Source organism: Sturnira hondurensis, unplaced genomic scaffold (assembly GCF_014824575.4).
Source record: "Sturnira hondurensis isolate 20B ecotype Veracruz unplaced genomic scaffold, ASM1482457v3 Scaffold0002840, whole genome shotgun sequence".
Classification (NCBI taxonomy): domain Eukaryota; kingdom Metazoa; phylum Chordata; class Mammalia; order Chiroptera; family Phyllostomidae; genus Sturnira; species Sturnira hondurensis.
In genome coordinates, this window is record NW_028075471.1 from 24609317 (window position 1) to 24629099 (window position 19783).

The 19783-nt window shown below is 42.7% G+C and overlaps 2 protein-coding genes across 3 annotated transcripts in view; one reads left to right on the forward strand and one right to left on the reverse strand.

The window, feature by feature from the left end:
* IMMP2L (inner mitochondrial membrane peptidase subunit 2) overlaps nt 1-19783 on the forward strand; it is a 643351-nt gene that overhangs the window by 299454 nt on the left and 324114 nt on the right. The window lies entirely within an intron of this gene.
* Nucleotides 1553-19783, reverse strand: part of LRRN3 (leucine rich repeat neuronal 3) — a 32378-nt gene continuing 14147 nt past the window's right edge. The window contains exon 2 of the mRNA XM_037041123.1: nt 1553-4503. Within this exon, the coding sequence (XP_036897018.1) occupies nt 2022-4148 (2127 nt within the window). The 5' untranslated portion in view covers nt 4149-4503 and the 3' untranslated portion in view covers nt 1553-2021. The remainder of the gene's footprint in view (nt 4504-19783) is intronic.

The window sequence follows — 19783 nt, forward strand, 5'->3', positions numbered from 1 at the left end:
TTGGGAAACACACTGAATTATCAAGCCTCAAATTTTGTTTGTGTTATGTGAACACAGTTTGTTTTTTCATTGCAAAGAGTTCATAACAATTACCTTCCACATTGTGAAAAACAGCTAGGATTTAATTACAAACCATCAATGCTATCACAAAAGCGAAAGTCTAGTATTAACAAATAAGTTGATATGACTACAGTACAGGGAATGTTTACAGGACAATGACATGTTGACACTATACAGCAAGCTACTGTAAGAAAAGTTGAACACTTGATTAGGAGCAGGTACAGAGCAATTAACATGGAAACCTTGTAGCTTTGCAGAGATAAGTGATTTGCCTATAAAAAGTGTGGCTTATTATCTCAGATGGTTTTTCATTGTTTCAGGATATCTCCTTTGTACACAAGTACGTTTATTTCTCATGGCTCTGGGTTTTTGTTTGTAAATACAACTAAAACCCTAAAAGACACTGGCTGGGTTTTTTCTCAAGTAAAAGTTACATATTTACTATATAAAACTCTTAAATAATCAGTTGTGTTCTTGGCAGTTAAATTCAATGAATCTTAGTTGTTTTTTTTTTAAGCTGTGTTTTTAGGTGCCTTAAATGGAGTCATAGAGAACTGCACTTATTTTTTTTACTCTGAATTTTTCCAAGATTTTCCTTTCATTAAGAAAGTTGTCCTCTTAAATTTTTGCTCAACTCTGGAATTACCTGGCTCATGCCATTTTTATATTGGGGTAAAGTAAATAAAAGGGAGAATTTCATAAGATGGAACCTATAAACGTCTACTATGAATTCAACACCCCAGAATACAATAGATTTTAAAAGTAAATTCTTCAATTTTCGTCTTGGAAAATCCCAGTCTTCTAAAATAAAAAAAAATCATTGTTATTCTGGAGTAAAAAGACCACCTACTTTGACCAGACTTCAAGTCAGCACTTGTAAGGTTAGTTGCTGTGTAAGTATATAAATGTCCTTCCTTTGGGGTTTTGTAGAACATATTTCATTGCTACGTTTGCAACATAGAACATTATTGGATTATTTGCTTATCATTGAAGTAAAGTGCATTGAGTGTTTAGAATCATAAAAAGATTTGAAGGTCACATCTAGATCTTAAGTCCTGCCAAAATTTGGCAATATGTTCTGCAAAGCAAGCATTTAAAGTTGAGTTACTACTAATTATCAAAATAAGGCTTTCAGTTCCTCAGATAGTGATTTACATTATGTGAACTTAATAATTAAATCCACCACTAAAGCTTCTTATTAAGAAAAGAAAATATCTAAATGAATACATATTTTACTAGGGAATTTCTTTTCATCACTAGTGAAAGGGTTAAATACAGTGTGATGATTTCAGTATTGGTAAGTGCCTTCTCAATCCATTTTTGTGCATTATAAAAATGTAGTTACAGAACCCAGTAAAAGAGTGTTACCCTCAGCATTTCAAATTTCATTATAGAAATACACTTTTAAAAAATGTCATTTAAATGATATCTAGACAGATGACATTTCCCAGAAATTATTCTTTATTTAAAAACAAAAACAAGACAAAAGCAATTGATTTTAATCCAAAATGTATTTTTTCTTATAAAAGAGGCCCACATACTCACTGTGTCTATTCTACAGAATTTGTCCATTTTATTACACCACGTGTCAATTCAAGTTTATCTGGTCACTGTGAAAACTCGTGGCTAATATGTGTAATACAACACAGTAGGAGGTATTGCTCAGTTCGACTACTCTTATATACTTAAAAAAAATACAGAAATGTTTTCGTCCACTGTAACTGCAGTCCAGACATAAAAGTTACATGAAAGTTATAGAAAATGGAATTATCTTATTTGGTTGCCACAGTACCCTTTGAAGCCAGTAAATTAAAATGCTGAACTTGTACAATTTCCATTGGTCAGGAGCAGCATCAGTGAAGCTTAAACTTTCTTCTAGAAAGTAATATTTCTATGCTCTTTCCCCCCAAGCACAACTACACTCTTGGGCTTTTCTCTGAAGTAGATTTAGTCTGTTGTTTTTAAGATACATCAGTTGGCACACCTATAACAGTTGCTTTCACTTCCAATGCTGTACTTTTTTCTTCACCTGCTTCCCAGAGGTCGATCAGAGGAGGATAAAGCTCACTGAACTTGCAGGCTGGTTTCTGTAAGTAACTCATCACATAGTTTTGTCCAGTATCACAGTTCATTTTGTTAAAGAGCCAGCTGCAAAGACCTGTCATGCTGACAATCCCCAGAAAGCCTGCAAGGCAGACAATAAATGTTGTGATGTCATTCTTTTCATATTCTTTTTGATCAGGGTCCAACCCCTTTGTGGTGACATTAACACACTGTTTTCTGTGTTTCTGATAGACGGTGGGGACATCAATACAAATGTTATACTCAGTTGATGGGTTCAGATGAGTGAGATTATAAACCTTGACATTGGAAGGTATTCGAGCACTTTGGGCGGCATGGGAATTGTCTGTCTTGACAAAGGCTGTCCACTTCACACTGGATTTCAGAACCTTAGAACTTGCCTTCCAAGACACCAGAACTGAATTGGCCTGAACATCTTTTATCTTGATGTTCAAGGATCCGTTGTTATCCTGGGGAAAAGAACCATCCACTTTGATCATAACAGACTTTAAGTCAGCACCAACCAGATTAGTTGCTATGCAAGTGTATAACCCCCCTTCTTCCAGGGCTATACCACTTATATCTAGCGTGCCTTCAGAATGAACATAGAACTTGTCCATCAGAGTGTTAGGCAAGAGTTTCTGACCAGATGGTGTCACCCAGTAGATTTCGGGCTGTGGCTCCGCTGTAGCTCTGCAGTGTAAGGAAACATAGCTCCCAGCTTCTAAGTCCAGGTTGGAAGGAAAGCTCTCCGGCCCTATAAGAGGGAGACAGATTTCCATCATTTCCCGGAAATGCACCTGCCGGACATTTTGGCCTTGGAATTCAGGTGGGTCCACGCAGAACAGGGACTCTGGCTCCATAAATCGGATGTTGGTTTTGTTCATATTGATCCAGCGGATGACACAGTCGCACCTGATGGGATTGCTGTGTATGCTGATCTCCTTGAGGCTGGGCAGGGCCTCGATCGTACCGTGGTACAGGGCGCTGAGGGCGTTGCTGTTCAGCATGAGCGACTCCAGCTTGGGCAGCCTGAAGAATGCGTTGGGGTGGATGTAAGACAACCTGGGGTTGTTAGTCGCTTCTATTTTTCTTAAATCTGGCAAGTTATCCACGGCCAGACTGTCGATGGAAACCAGCTCGGGCATGTTGTTTATCCCCACCTCCTTCAGGTGCAGCATGTTGCTAAAGTCACCTCTCCGGATTCGGTTAATGGGGTTCTTATTGAGATCCAAAAATTTGAGGTTTGCAACTTTTTGAAGAGCAACGTGGGGCACTTTCATAAGCCGGTTGTCATAAAAAGAGATGCTCTCTAAGTTGTCAAGCCCCACCAAGGCGTTATCTGGTATTTCCGTGAGGTTTATACCAGCTATAACCAGGCTGCGAAGATTGATAAGTGGCTTAAAGTTCATGTCTTTGATTTTGATGATTGGATTCTCCCCAATCATCAAAATCTCCAGATTGGGAAGAGCGTCGAACCACTTGCTGTCGATCATCTGCAATCTGTTTGAATTGAGATGAAGCCGGAGAAGATTGTGTAGGCCGATAAAGGCTCCTGGCGAAATTGCAGAGAGCAAGTTGTGATTAATATACAGTTCTTGTAAGTGGCTCAGTCCCGACAGACATTTGTCAGGCAGCCCTGTGAGCTTGTTCTCCTCTAGGTACACGGAAAGGAGCTGAGGCATCTTCCTGACATTAAGATTGGTGACTGAAGATAAATTGTTTTGTGATAAGTCCAGGCCAGTCAGGTTCACTGGAAAGTCTATGGTGTGTTCAATTTTGGCAATGTTGTTAGTCTGCAGGAGCAGAATCTGTGTGTCAGCAGGCAGCCTGGCTGGGACATTTAAAAGCCCTAAATCGTTACAGTCCACAGTAGAGGCGTCCATATAAGTGGATCGGGGCGTAAACCAAGGCCTGATTTCACACGTGCATAACTGCGGGCAATCTGCTTTCCGGTCTGCAGCGTGCACCAGTGTCGTGATTGCTAGGCCGAGTAGCACGTGCATTCGGAGTGGCATGCCCTTCATCTTAGCTTTCCTCTTCAGCAACGGAACGGGCCCAGAAGGATTCCGCAGTCACTGCCAGTAGGTTCAGCGAGAGCTGACTGACAGGGAAAGTGGCGGCATGTGTCCAGCGGTGAACACTGTAGACCCGCAGAGTCTTCTGTCTTGGGACTACGTGCCAGCACCCCAGTTCCCCTGTCCGGAAATGTCGCACATGTTGGACAACAGCAGGCCGCTGCCGCCACTGCGGTGAGAGACCAAGACTCGCTCTGAAGACAGAGTGTGAATAGATCACAGGAGATGGAGTAAGTCATTTATTTAGGAGTGTCATATTCAAATCCCGTGCTAGTTCAGTACTTGCAGGAAGAGCAGCGTGATGCTAACCGCAATAAAATAGAATAGAGAAGAAAAAGAATTAGTCTGGAGGAAACAAGTACCATCATTAATGTCCATTAACTAATGATGGAAACCTCACATACATTCTTAGAGTTGATGGCTAATTCAACATGTGATCTTAGCCTCAATAGTGATTGGCCCAGGCGTTGGAAGGCTGAGAAATGGAATCTTTAGAAGGCTGAAGTTACAGTAAACATAACGAACATGCTTCCACAATATTTCTGTTATTTCCAAATTTTACTTGTTTGTACCTTGTAATTGTATTTATTATACTTCTCTTTCTTTTTGACAATTAGTTAATGGGAAGAAAAGAAAGCCTTTCAATGGCCATGCCTTTGCCCCTCTTCCACAGACAGAATTAAAAGGTGTAAAAACACAATACGGATCAGGTACAAGCAAATGCACAAGCCTGCGGTCAGCCCAGTCCCTGGGGATCAACTGTGATGTGAACTGAAAGTCCTGGTATTCGGGGGGACTTCCTGTTTTCATTCATCCTCTGCACGGTGTCCTCTGTATCAAGTGCCTTCACTTTTGCAGCATTTGGAAGAGACAAAGTCTCATTTGCCACAGATGTACCTGTGTGTTGTCATTCTTAAGGGGAATTCTGATTAATGTTTTACTTTTCCCTGAAAATAGCTTAGATTCTATTAGTCACTAACAGTGAAAGAAGTAACTTTATTACAGCACTAAAACAGGCACTTAGCTATTCCTTCTTTTAAATGGATACTGATTTCTTTATCACATAAAAAATAAGCAATGCAAAACCACGTTGCCGCTTTAATATGCGCTGCATTTTATGGTGTCTCACCACCTTTGCACACACACTCCTTCGGGGGACTGCAGGAGAGACCTGAGTTTGGGCCGAGGGGCAGGGCCGGTGCATCCTCCTGGGGCTCTGTGCTTAGGGCACAGATATGAGCACTCTCATCTCTGCCCAGCAGTTAGATTCCTGGAGGTGTCCTCAGTGACTCTAAGATAAGACGGGGGCTTCAGCGACAGCAATAAATACAATTGGAGACGCTGTCTCTATGGAGAGAGAGAAACTTCTTTTTTATTTAAAAAAATCCCTTGTCTTTCAGAATTCTAAAACATGTACAACTAACTCCTAAGGTCACACCTAATTTTCCTCTTATCCTCTATTTTAAGAGCTGTGATTTCATCTAAAGCCAGATCTTGAAGTTCAGATACCCACTAAGTTACCTTGAATTAAGTGTCTGCTTCCATTTTTCCTTCCTGTGTGCTCCTCAACATTTTCTTAACTGACCCTTCACCTATTGCTTGTAATCTTGTTTTTAAATCTTATTTTTCAACTATAGTCTGCATTCATCACTGTTTTGTATTTGCTTCCAGTGTACAGCATAGTGGTTAGGCAGTCATGTACGTTACAGAGTTCCCCCCAATATTTCCAGTACCCACCTGGCACCATGTGTAGTTATCACAATATTACTGATTATATTCCCTGTGCTGTACTTTACTTTTCTGTAACTGTTCTGTAACTACCAATTAGTACCTCTTAATAACTTTTTAAAGTAGATTCTGGGCCCCTTGAGGGAAGAGTCTAATACAGCTCCTCCCTCACTGAAGGTGCCTGAGAGATGCTTAGCCCATAGAGCCGCCCATCACCTGTGGTCCCTGTCCTTCCTGTCTGTCCTCCACTGCTGCCTATCTTGTGTGCACAGCCTTCTCTCTGCTGGTGGAGCCACGGGGGCCTCAGACTTTCTCTCTGCCTGGAACGCCTGTTTCTTTGTTTTAAGGTGACTTGTGCTTCAGTTCAAGCATCACCTCTCTGGGGAGCCCTCTGGAGGCCCCCTCGCCCCAGCTGTCATCAGCTGCCCTCTACAGTGGTCTCAGCCCTGAGATTCACACCCACCACAGCATCTACTGGGTGCTCTCCCTCCCCAGCGCCCGCCTGCCCGAGAGCGTGAGCCTGCCTGACTTTGCCTCCTGCCTTCTGGGCCTGGAAATTGTGCCATAGTAGATGCCCAAGAAAAGTCTCAATTAAACTCATACATGAATCATGTTAGTTCTTGGACACATAGACCGTAGTCACCTTTCTCATGTAACCTCGGCAACCAGTCTGTTTCATTTCCTAATTTCAGTGTTTAGCTGCTTTAACTTACATAAATGTACTGCCTACACAGCATGTGTTAGCTATGTCACTGAATCCAAAGGTTGCATATGAGTATGATATAAAGGAACATTTTACTTTAACAAAAAGTGAATCTTATAAGTGTAGTTTTTTCCTTCACTTACTCAGTCCCCTTTACTGAGCACCTTCTGTTTCCCAGGTAGAGAGCTGATAGCTCAAGGACAGAAAGCTGGCCTGATCTCTCCTCTTTGTCAGTGGAGGACACGGGGGACCAGGTGGGTACAGTTCTGTGTCAGAGTGGGTGCACACAGGGGAGCACCCAAGAAAACTACAATAGAAGTCTGTTGCCTCTCCATTCCCAACATGGACAAAAAGCCTAGACACGAAGCACCAAGCCCATTTTGGCGTGTTCCCACAAAGGCCTCCAGTGAGCCCAGAGACGTCATGACGGCCAGTGAATGGGCGCTGTCCCCTTGGTCCGGGGCCCAAAGCCACGCCCCCACCCTCCTCCGTGTCAGCAGCAGTACTGGAGATGTTAACGATGAAACATGGGATGTGGAGCGGAGTTCACAATGCCACTTTTTATTTTGAAATGATTCCTGGGAGCATTTTCTGAAATGTGTATCTACATTTGGTTAGAAACTTTTCTGACCTCATTTCATCACTGTATAGCCATATGCCAGAAACAACCACACTTGAACTAGATTTATCCCGGAGGCTTTTGGAAATAAGGAGACCTCTTAGAGTGGTGAATAGGTTCAAATTCTGTTTCCCCAGGCCTGTAGGAAGAAATTGTCAGCCCAGGAAGCACAGCAGAGGGTCTGGACGCTGTGCCTTTCTTCCTGGTAACAGTGACTTCTTTCTCATGTCTTTGAGCTGATGACGCTGACTCACTAATGGGCGCTTTGGCAGGGGCTGTTTGCAGAAGAGGAAGGCAGCGCTAACCTCCTCCAGTGCAGCACTTTATGGGTTTCAAAGCCCTTTCTTACTCATTGTTTATTTTATATTAATCATGACCTTCTGAGGGCGTGGGCAGGTACTTCAGTTCCCATTTTTTTAGGCCAGGGTGTGGAAACCCATGTGCCTGAAGTCACAGAGCTAAACATGGTGCTGTGGGGTTAGAACCCAGGTTTTGTCTTGCAGACCATGGCTCTTTCTAGTGGCCCGCATTGCGCACGTATGTGGAAAAGAGATGAGTGAGTTTTTCATGTCGCTCATTGTTTTCCGTCTCAGCAGGGCTGCTATTTCTTTGGTTTTCAGCTTTTCCAATTTGGAAAACTAGTTTAATCTATCTACCAGTAGTGACCAGTGTGAGATCCACACTCACCAAAGTCACCGAAACGCCAGCACCGCCCTGCAGTGAGAAACGCGGAGGTCAGAGAGTACGGACGCCTGACTCTGCTGGTCGGTACTTTCGCTGTGTTTTTAAAAAATGCACTGGGGAACACAAATCAAGGATTTGCAGTTGGCTCTGGAGTCTAGAATCTGAGGCAGGAAATCAGATCAGAGACCTTCACTGCCATGGTCAGGAGAGTCAGACATACCCGCTGAAGCAAAGAGACCGTCATCACAGCAACGGGGGCTCTTGAGCCCCAGGGCCCTTTGCGTGACCTTGGACCCCAGACCCCTGTGCTGAGACAGGGGCTCATTCTTGGTCACTGACATCTGTGTCCTAATCATGTGTTTACCTTTCTTTTTTCCTTGCTGGACATGAAATTGTTAGACATGAGATTATTAGATTATTACATCAATAGACATGCAGTTATTCGATTATGAGTCCCTTAACAGATGATGAGATTTTTATTATTAGAGACTGTGCAAAACTCACTTTTGATCTGATTACATTAGCACACCAGCGTGGTCGGTCAGTACCTAGCCCAGCACCTCCAACGCAGCGGCCACTCAGCAAGTGTGCACTCAGTGTTCACACACAGACAGGTCTGTCTGTAATTTCTGTGGGAGGAGGAGTGTGGGACAGTGACAAGATGGCTTTTCCTTCCTAAGTAACTGGCAATAAAAAATGCAGGGAAAGACAAAAGAGAAAAAGGCATGGCCCCAGACTGTGACAAAATCTTTTTTTATTGCCTGGTGGTAACAAAGTAGAAATATCCCAGTTGTCCCACGAAATGTCACCTACTCACTTTCTGGGCACCAATCAGAAAATGTCGCTACTCTGCAGGGAGTGGCCCTTAGTGTCACCACCGAGCGCATGGGCTCTGCTCTGGGCCACTCTGGGGTTTGGCACAACTCACAATCATAGTGGTGGCGTTTATTTCAGGACAGATTCTAATTTGTTTTCATATGTATCTGTGTGGTGTTTTAAATATGGTAATAGTGATGTCATGAAAAGTTCATCGACCCGCGTAATCCCATCTCCACAGGTCGCACATTCCTGATGCCCTCACCTGTCACTTTTCCTGCCTCTCCCGATTCACCTCTCCCGCGCTTCCTCTTGGAACGCATTGAGAAAAAGAATAAATCTTTGAAAAATGCTTTCGAGCTTAGAAGACTTAAATTACATAATTACTATTCTATTTGTATAATTTCCCATATTCCAGCAATTGCTGGGATTTTTTCCCCTTCTAAAATAAGAGTAGGGAGACTGTATTTCAGAATGTCTGTATTTCAGCATGGGTTTTTGAGGCGTTGGGACTCTTGCTTTAGAAGAAGCTGTGGAGTAGAGCCTAGGGACTAGGACACAGTCAGCCTTCAACAAACATATTTGGATGGATGGCTGAATGGGTGGATGTAAAGTAGATCACTTGTGGGCAAAATTTATTGTTTTTCTTCCTTAAAATGTGGTGAATAAACCCTCTGCAAGTAAATGTTACTAACAATAGATACATTTTCATCCCAAACAATTCCCTGTTTGGGGTGAAAATTCACATGCATGCTCATACCCTCAGGAGCTAGGAGTCAGCTCATAAGCAACTACTGCCTTTTCAGTTATTTTTTAATGTAAAACTATTTTAGAAGGTATTTTTGTATCTTCTTTTAGTTTTAAAGGCAACAGAATCTTTCATATATTAGATAAAATAAATTATAGTGGAATATCATTGCATAAATTTCAGAAGATGATGTTAATGATATCTCACCAAGAATGGAAACTGACATCTTAATGTATTATATCAAGACTCTCTTATATGATTTGAACAAATGACTCACCCAAGTTCAAAGTCAGCCCTTATTAGGTTTTTCATTTATTCTTCCATTCAGCCTTTCAATAAATGTTTGCTGAGGACCTACTGTATTAGTCACCATGTTCTTATTCCTCATCTCCTTACTCGATATGATTTTTAAAAGTTGAAAGATTAAAAGTTATTCTTCATTGGCAATTAACTTTAGGCCTTTTTGTGGATTGATTCAGAAGACTTTAAAAAATTAAAAAGCATTTTAAGATGTGGAATGTTCTAATACATATGTCCTTTTGTGCTTTCTGAATTTTTTTCATGGTATCTTTGATTTTGTTATGGGCTCCTCCATGTAGATTTGCCTGAGGGAATGTCCAAGACCTGAATGTTTTTCTGTGTTTTCAATTATCATGTAATATATGTAGAATTATACTCTGGCCTGAAACTTGCAGTCTAGGCCATTAAAAGAAACTGATTTTAAGAGTCCTCATATCTGACAATATCTTTAATACCTATGAACATTCATTGTAGCTGGACATTTCTTTAAGTACAGAAATTGTTTCTGGATACATGGGAACATAGGGCAAAAGCTTTTTATTTGACAAAAGGATCTTTGTTCTGTAGCTTCATTTGCTTTTCATCATTGACTGACACCTACGCATTGGCAGGCACTGTTGCAGACCAGGAAGGCCAGTGGTAAATGAGACGAACTAGCTACTCGCCAAGGTCTTGGCTATTGGAGGAGTAAACCGCAGGGTGTAGAAGGCACAGCAGAGCTGCCTCCCAGTAAAAGAATGGCGTGTGCCCTGCTCCAGGGCTGTCCATAGGTGGGAATACCGAGCTCTGTGCATCCATCAGCGGCAGCCAGGACGTTCTGTGTTCTTCTACAAAGCTCATTCAAATCAGCAGGGTACACTGGGGCAACATGTGGGTGGGGAGATGTAAAGCCCACTGTTTCTCCGATGACATTGGAGAATGCTGAAACTCAGGAACAAAGGGTGGCCTTCTCCCCGTGCCTCACTGGGTGTGTTATAAAGACCACAGAGTCTGGGGGAGAGAAAGATGTGATGGTTGACTTAAGTTCAAAAAGTGGTAAAGATTGGAAGTTGCCATGGCTACAATGAGAACCTGGTTTTTTTCTTTCTCTAGTGAATTGCTAAGTTCATTTGTAGAAAGAATTCTGTTCTCCCATTATTTGACTTCATGTCCCTTCATTGTAAGACTCAGTCTTTCTTCATTTCTAATTGAAGATTCCGTATCCCAAAGGTATTGAGTTATACTAACTGCCTTCCCATAAAAAGCTATTTTTCCCCTCAGAAAATAATTATTTTCCAGTTTTTCAAAACTAATTGCTTGAGTCTTTCTGTCAACTTTCAGGCAGTGGATAATGGTGACTGCACAGAACAGTTTAATGAATACTATCTGAAGGTGTTCATCTGTTTATGAAAACTTGATAAAGGGGAAGAAAATCTTCTTGTTATGAAACATGGGTCACGTTTACCAGGCGACCGTGTAGTTGTAGGGTGACAACCCCCATTTCTTTGCATCAGGTTAATGCACATGTAATTACAACTTGGCTATATGGTTATTAAGGTTTCTTCACATTCTGAGCATGTCCGATACTACTCCGTAAACAGGAAAGGTTTTTAAACGGTGTCTAAAAAATGGCCGTGTCCAATTTTACCCTTTCTATTTAATTCATCACAAGTTTATACTTACTACTCTAGTTGTCTGTCATCGACACATTAGGATCAGCGAATTTTAGCCATGACGGGGCTTTTAAACACTATCAGATTAATCGCCTGCCATTTTTCTCACTTCATTTCATGTTTATTTGTACACAGTAGGAATAAAGACAAGAGTCACACTCATCATCACATTAAGGCAAACTAACCACTGGGTAAGTAAATTGCCATGATGGAATAAATGAAGCAAAAATGAGTTGTCAGTAGCTATTAATACTGATTGAGGAACAATAGATCCATTATGATTTTTTGCTAAACTAAGAAAATCTAGATTTTTGACAATCAAGTTTGAACCTCCGGAATGAGTTTGGTGTCATATAAAATCAGCATAATTTCCATGCCATAGGAATTTTTAGCAGGAATGAACGTATAGATCTATTGATTCTCAACCTCATTTCAGCTGTGAAGTTGCTCGTTCAAATGCAGTCTCACTGGGACTCACAATAAGGCAAATGTAGGGAGGCAGATCTTTTCTGGCAGGTGCAGGAGGTGGGGTGGGGGAGGGGAGCATGGTGAGGCAGGTGTCTGGAGGGGTTTAGGTGGTACCCAGCTTGGTGTTCCCGCCCATAGCATCTGACCCTGAAGGAGCTCATCTCTGAACCTTCCATCTGCTCCCATCGCCTCTTAGGAATGAGGGACTGCAGGCCCTCAGAGGTCAGACAACTCGTGCCAAGTGCTTCATTGTGGAGGAGTGTTGAAAATTTAGAGAAACCTTAGGTATTTTTTCTCATGCGACTCTCCCCACGCTCTCCTCAGTCGCTGGCTTGCCAAGATGAGATCTGTTCTCCTTGGTCTTGACTGAGTGCACATTGGCCTCTCGCCCCTCAGGGTGTGGAAGGATAGCAGGTAGCCTGCATAGGACATGCCCTGGCAGGGAGGGGGAATGGGGGTCACCAGAGCAGTTAATAATCCACCAGCCACACACATGTCCTGTGTGCCCCTGGTCTCATGCCTACAAGGATTCTTGCAGGTGGTCCTCATGTCAGCTCCTTTGGTAGATACTGTCATTGTCCTTACTTTTGTTAAGAAACCCAGGAGGGTGACTTGCCAATTCATTGTTCCTCAGCTGTGCATCCACACCCCTTCATTACACCTCGAAAAAGCCCAGACTTCCCCACCACTGATTAAACAGGGAGGCCATCACACTGAGGTGGCTCTTCTGGCACAGGCCAGTGAAACCGCAGCCTGTGGGTGACTCAAGGTGCCTGAGTAGAGACCGCAGGACACTGCCCCCCACCCTAGCAGCCCACTGGCAAACGCGCAGTCCCCTTTCTTTGTTTCTACATTTCCTCCATAAAAGTCTCTCCTGAGCGCCTATCCCAGCAGGGCCTCCTCACCACTTCTGCTTTTGTGCTTCCCTGTTCAAATCCATTTTGCTCAAATAAATGCTGAACATTTTAATATCTCTCAGTTTGTTGACTAACACGTAGCTCTGCTTCCTCTCTGGTGCTTATTAACGTAGCAACCATCGTCCAGCGTTTTTTTCAGAAGGGTGTTTCCTCCAACTGAATGGGTCCGAGAGCTTTGATCGGTTGTCTGTCCTTTTTTGATAGGACGGCTTCCCTCAGACGACATTTAGACGGCAGCTGAGTGATGAGAAGAAGGGGGACTTGGGAAAGAAAGCCTGTTTTCTAGGCCAACTTCCACTGTGATTCAGTTAAATCATATTTCACTCAGCCGTAGAGTCCCACAACCTCTGCAGTTTGGACAAAATTTGCACTGTTTCCAAACTGATGGTTAATGTTCCAGAAAATCCCATAGCGATTTATTATAGCATCGTCATTATAAAGAAGTTTATTTATTAAATCAAAGTTATTTTCGTTATCATACAGTGTTTATGCACTAAAATGCATGTGATGTATACCCATGCGTTTAATGGATACTAGCTTTGAGATGGATTTCCTTAGATTCTGGTAGTTTCAGATTCTCAAGTCAGATACCTTGAGATCGTCAAACTGGCTAAGAGTCTGTCCTATCACTGTGATAGGAATACTGTAGTGTAGGCAACAAGAAATAAAGAGGGAAGATGAGATACTATTTTGCGTCCTTGTCGTGTCTAAGCCCTTACACTTGAACACAGAATATCAGTGAAAATCTTGAGCGATCCATGGACTCTTTCCATCCCCCAGGAAACTGAGCTCAGAGGACTCCCTTCGGTGAAAACACAATCCCTGCAGAAAGTTTCTTTTAGAGAAACCGGCAGTAACTTAAATAGCGGAATTCTTCCTTTAGTCTCCTGACTCTTAAAATATGATTTGGACAGATTTGGAGGGAGTCTTGGACTTTTTATCGTTTTCAGGTTTCAGCCGGGCGCTGTGCAGGGAGAGCCTCGAATGACATAAAATAGGATCAGGATTGTCTCCTTAAACATTAATGTCCGTGGGCGCCCCCAACGTCAGATTTGCCGAAGGGAGTTGGTGTAGCGAGCCTGGCTCCATCCAGGAAGGGCAATTTGCAGTGCAGAGATCCCTCCTCCCGGTTTTCTTTTGGAGAGTGGGGAGTGAAATCTGACTCAGGAGTGTGTTGTGTTGGTGTCGGGGGTTTTTGTGCACTCGCAAATTACCAGCTTGTTGTGATAGTCATTTCTGATTGTGAAAAGCATTCCAATTTGTGCTTATTTTTAATGATCACTTTTGCTCGACCAAACACTTCGTTAATAACATTATCTGTGAAGACGATTTTTGTACATGAGCAGCAAAACAAATGGTATGTCTAGGCCAGAACTTGCCCCTTTATGCTTGTACTTACTCTAGGAGAATCCCTCTGTGTATTGGGAACACTAATTTCTACTACAGCATCACAGTTTCCTTCACTGCGCGTGAGAGCCCATGGGTGTTGATGGCCTGCTTTGCTTTTTTCACCTTTGTTTTTACTATCTCCTTGTTATTTAGCATTTATGTAGAGGCATGCATAGGCATCTGTGGGGGAAGCACTCATTTCTGCATTATTCTTAGTGTTCACGCATCTTAGATTGGAGTAGAATCACCTTATTTTCCAAGTTAGGGAGCAGAACATGGAAAACTTGCCCCATGTTGTAAGGAACCAGGGGTCTGTCTGTGTGTGATGAATGGCACTTTGGCTGCGAGGTGTTGGCAGAGGCTGGGGTCCCAAGAGGTAGGGAGGACCTTTTGCCCTTTGGTGGCTTCACTTCTAAAGTGGGAGATATCTTCAGGCTCTAAAGTTACCTAATATTTATAATAACCTCCAATAGGGAAGCTCAAAACTGATTCACTAAACTTCCTTGTACAAATGTAGTACAATATTCCTGACAGAACTTACCCAGAGATGTCAGAATATTTTCAGGGTGTATCATGCCTATTCCCATGTTTTACATGTATGACAAACTGTGCCATATGGATAAGGGTGCTGGTTTCACTAGGATTAGAAGAAGTCTCTAGAAGGAGTCTTAGGACCTGTACAAATGCACAGAGAACTGGGAGATTATTTTTACTTGTACATCATGGACAATTTATGTCTGTTTTATAAGAAAAGTAATTATTCTCTTGGCAAAATATGCACGTGTGTGTGTGTATACTTAGATCCTTTACTTCTGCTCAGAAAATTCTTCCTGTGATTGACTAAACTTATGAGCTAACATTTCCCATTTTGTTCCAGTTTTTATTTCTATTTGTAGATGTTCTAGGTAACTGATTTAGTCAACCATCAGTTTGTATTCTATAGCAATCGCATGGGCTAAGAAGAGTTGTCTTCCTAAATATGCTTTCCTTTTCCTCGAAACTGTTGATTTCCAAGAGTGCATTCTTATTGTCTGGTTCTGGTTTATTTGGGAGCGAGTAAGGTGGACTGATTTGTCAGTGACACCATCCTTTTATCTTCAAAAGCATTTCCGGCTGCACTTGGAGAGTATCTCTAGCAGACTCCCCCATTTGAACAGCAGGAGGAATACTTGGGGGGCAGTGCATTGTCGTACATCAGATGGAAACGCATGTCTCCTGTGGACCCTCTTTCAACTACCTACATTTCCCATGAAAGCATGTGGGCTAATTACCCAGATAATCTAGGCAATTTTCACATCATTTTCTTCTTCATCGGAAGACAGCCAAGTACTTTCACCTAAGTCTTTGAAGTCCCCATTCTTTGAGCCACCTGGAGATGGCCCCCCTCCCTGGTGTGGTTAAAAGAAAAGAAAGAACTGTGTTTTCAACTAGAGTTGATTCCAGTCCCACAGCTGTTGCTTTGTGCCGTGCGTGATCTGCACACGCTGCTCTCTCTTGGGTCTCACACACGGGAGGGCGTGACGGGCATATCCACCAATACACCACCCCTAGAAGTTCGTTCCCTGTTGGTTGTCACAGCTAATTGCTTTTATACCAACCTCAGGAGGGACGGATTCTGTCGAAGAGATTTGCTGTCAAAACGTGGCAGCAAAAGCGTCTCGACACACTGACTCCTGATTAACGGAGCTCGGCAGAACGGAGGGTCACGGGTTCATGAAGGAGGCAAGGAAGCCTGCGGACAGGAGCCCAGTGGCGTGCTCCGGACAGAAGGCGAAGAATATCCGATTCACAGAATTATGACAGGAAATTCGAATCTACATGGCAAAGAGCATTCCTGATGGGAACCCAGAGTTGATGTCTCTGGGTAGTTCAGTTTCTGTTCTGTGTATAGTAATAGAGCAGCATGAATAGCAATGTTCTATATTTTTACTGAGAGTTTTAAGAATAAAACATGTTTTGAAAGGAATTGAAGTGTGGTCCAAGAATGAATGAATAAACTGTAGCAACGTGTCCCCTGTGCCCAGGGTCAGCCCACGCCCACCACGAGGGCAGTGAGGGACGGTACTTTCATGTTGTGGTTACGGTGGTCTGCATTTTCAGTTCCTTGCGAGTGTGGAATTGTTTGCCCATTTCTTTTTGGAAAGTGGGCCAAGTTACCTCACGCTCTTGATTTCCCCTGTACTCTTGAATGTCTGCCTAAAACGGCAGCGCCGTGTCTGCTTCCAGGGTCTGTCAGGAAGATTTTTAAACAGAACAACGAAAACTCCATCGAAAGCTTGAAAACACCTTCCCAAATTACGGCTTTGCATTTCAAAAGTAATCCTCTCAGCAAGGCATGGAGGCAGTTTTCATGTCTGTGTGCACGGCTGTGTGCTGTTCTGTAAGAAAAAACTCTTTGCTGGACAGGTCCTGGCTCTTCCCCCAGCATATGTGACAAGCGACAGATGCGACCCGACTTGGTGGTACTTTGAAGAAGTTTGAGCAGGCAGGTGAGTTAGTTCCTGACACACTGAAGGCTGTTGGAGCTTTATTAGCCATTTCTTGTGGGGAAACAGAAGGTACTGGATGCAGGTTAAGGCTGTGCATCTCCCTCTTCCTGTCACATAACTTATAGCTGCTTAACTCGATGGGAGCTTGCGACAGCTTTCTACTTGGGGTTAGTGCACAGGACTGCCTTACGTAAACAGTTGAGCAAGATGCGGCTGCCTAAGAGCCCCTGGAGATCATTGACATTATTACTAACCCAAGGACATATTTAGTTCACATTATACTTGTTCAGAATGGGCTTTGTGATGACTTCTACTTTAGTAAGTTTCCAGTGGTATTGGACCGCTATCCCATTTAAGCATAAGGCTACATCTGAGTAATGAACAATTTGGGGAATGTGAGATTCCCCGAAACAATGGCATGAAAAAGAACTAAGTCTTGCCTTTAAGTGGTAAATAGAAGGGACCAAAGTTAAAAGAGGAAGTTAAAAAAAAAGGCCTAAATGGCCATTTTCTTGAAATGGAAAGCGGTATCATTTTTTTTTTTTTTTAGATTTTATTTATCTTTAGAGAGGGGGGAAAGAGAGAAGGAGAGAAGTATCAATGTATGGTTGCCTCTCATGAGTCCCCTGCTGGGAACTGGCCTACAACCCAGGCATGTGCCCTGACTGGGAATCGAACCGCGATCGTCTGGTTCGCAGGCCTGCGCTCAGTCCACTGAGCTACACCAGCCAGGGCAGAAGTATCATTTGTGACGCCTATCAAATTGTAATTTTGCTTTAACGGGCAACGTAAGCCCTTGCTAAAATTGCTGCTGCTTTTTTTGTGGCAATGCCATTTTATTCCAGTGGCAAGATGTAACGTGGGACTTTAATGATATATGTTCCATTTCAAATCAACCAAAAAATTCAGGTGATAACTGTATACTACACATTCATAGGTGTGATTAGTGTGGGCTGTCCCGGCACAAATATTGTAAAGATGCTAATGTATCCTACACACCCACAGAGACCACTCTCAGGATGTCCCGCTGAGATCCTTGCACACACTTTCTCCCACTGCTTCCTGTCTGCAGTAGGAGGGGGTCCCCAGGCTTCTGAGTCTGGAGCCAGATCTTACTTAATGCCCCACTGCCGTGATCCAGGGGAAGGCAGTCATTAATTATGTCAACTGCCTGTGAAGTTCCCACAAAAGAATCTCTGCTTCCAGGAGACAGTGTGTGTCCCTAATTAATTTAGGGCATAAAAACACCCTCCTTAAACAGAAATTCATATTTACTCCGTAATGAAACAGTTGATACTCATCAAAACAATACCTGCTGGTAGTCAAGGTTGTGCAGACATTGCTGGCAACCAAGTTCCAGCAGAAGGACCCGGAATCCATGCAGAGCATAGGGAATGAGCAACATTTTCTTAGACATTTAAGCTCTATACAATAGTTTCCCTATTACATGCACTATATACTAGATTCTGTAGTAGTATCAGCAGAACCAGAAGTATTTAGTACAACTCAGAGCTTTGAAATGATGTGTTGCAAATAAACCTTCAAGAGTTCCTTATTACCCAACAAAATGATTGTTCACTACATCTGATATAACAAATCCATGGGCTTGACCTTTAATCAGAGCATGAAATGCATTTACAGAACCTCATATTTGAGATTATTATTTCCGTACTGCCCCAGTGCAAGCATGAGGGTTTTAGGAATTTCTTTCAGACAAAGTCACATACAAAATGCTTGCTCTGCTCGCACGGAATTGTTTTACTCATTACTTCATGTTTGGTTGCCTTTTCTTGAACATGCTTATTTTGTGTTTTTAATGAACAGAAATGGCTTTAAAGCCAATATACAAAAAACAGGCATTTTTTATGTGTGTGACAGAGGACCTGTAATGTGGAGACTGCTGGTGTCCTCCTGTGACGGACCAGTGGAATGTCAACCATGTGTATCACAAGGTCGAGAGGAACCTTCTGCATGTGGTAGGGCTGCTACTGTTAACAGATTTTACGTGCCCAGATCCTCAGAATGTCTCCAAAGACGCTATCCTTATTCTGAGTCTAAGAAGGAAAATCGTGGGGGGAGAGGTTAGGAGGGAGAGAAAAAGAAGGAAGGGCGGGAGGGGAGGAATCTCCGAATCTCCATTCCCTTTCTTTTTCACTTTCTAGTGAGACACGCTCTAAGTATTGTCTATTCATGAGCATCTGCAAGTCACACTGAAGCTTATCCATGTCTTCTCTGGTTTAATAGAAACTTTGATTGTTTTCTAGGATTTACATCTAGTGTAATTGTTTTTGCATTTTAATATAGTAAGAAGTGGATTGAATAAATGCATAACATATTAGAACTTCTATTAAGCAAATGATTCTATGTGGGACTGTTGAACGAATGTTTTCCTTTTTTCTTCTGAGCAAAACACAAATTTCTCCAATTATTTTTAAATTGATTGTTCTCTATTGTTGCCCAAGGACACGTGGAAAAAATCTATTTGTGTGTTCATTCTGTTTCTTCAGTATGATTGAATGGAGCCGCAGAAGACTAATACAGCAGATGGTCAGATACATCCCCTCCCAAACTTGTAAGGGACACTTCTGTTTGCATCCCGGAGACATAATGTTTTCACACGCGGAGACTTTAGTTGTGTTACCTTAGTGTATTTGCAGTGCACATCTGAGTATCTTTTCGAGCCCTTCTGCAGCGATCCTCCCCGTCTGAGTCCCTGCCTCAGAGTAGTGAGTCCTTAACTCATTCACAGCATGCACGAGCTCCAGAAAGGGTCTGTGTGTGGCGGTGGTGAAGACATTATCTGTTTGTTTTTTAAGCGGACCGTTTTTCTTTGAGTGCTTCCTACAAATCAGTGAGCTTCCAGAGAGCAGAGAGTTCTGTGGCACCAAGGGCTGGTAACTGGGCTCTGTCCGCCCCATACCCAGAGGTTTAAGGAGTTATCACACTCTTCATCGGATCAGGAGAACCATAACTTGAGCTTCTATCATTCCATTTTCAGGGCCTTAAAAGTCCCACATATTCTCCTCCATCCTTTTAAGTCCCAGCTGGGAAGTAAACAGGTAGGAGACGAG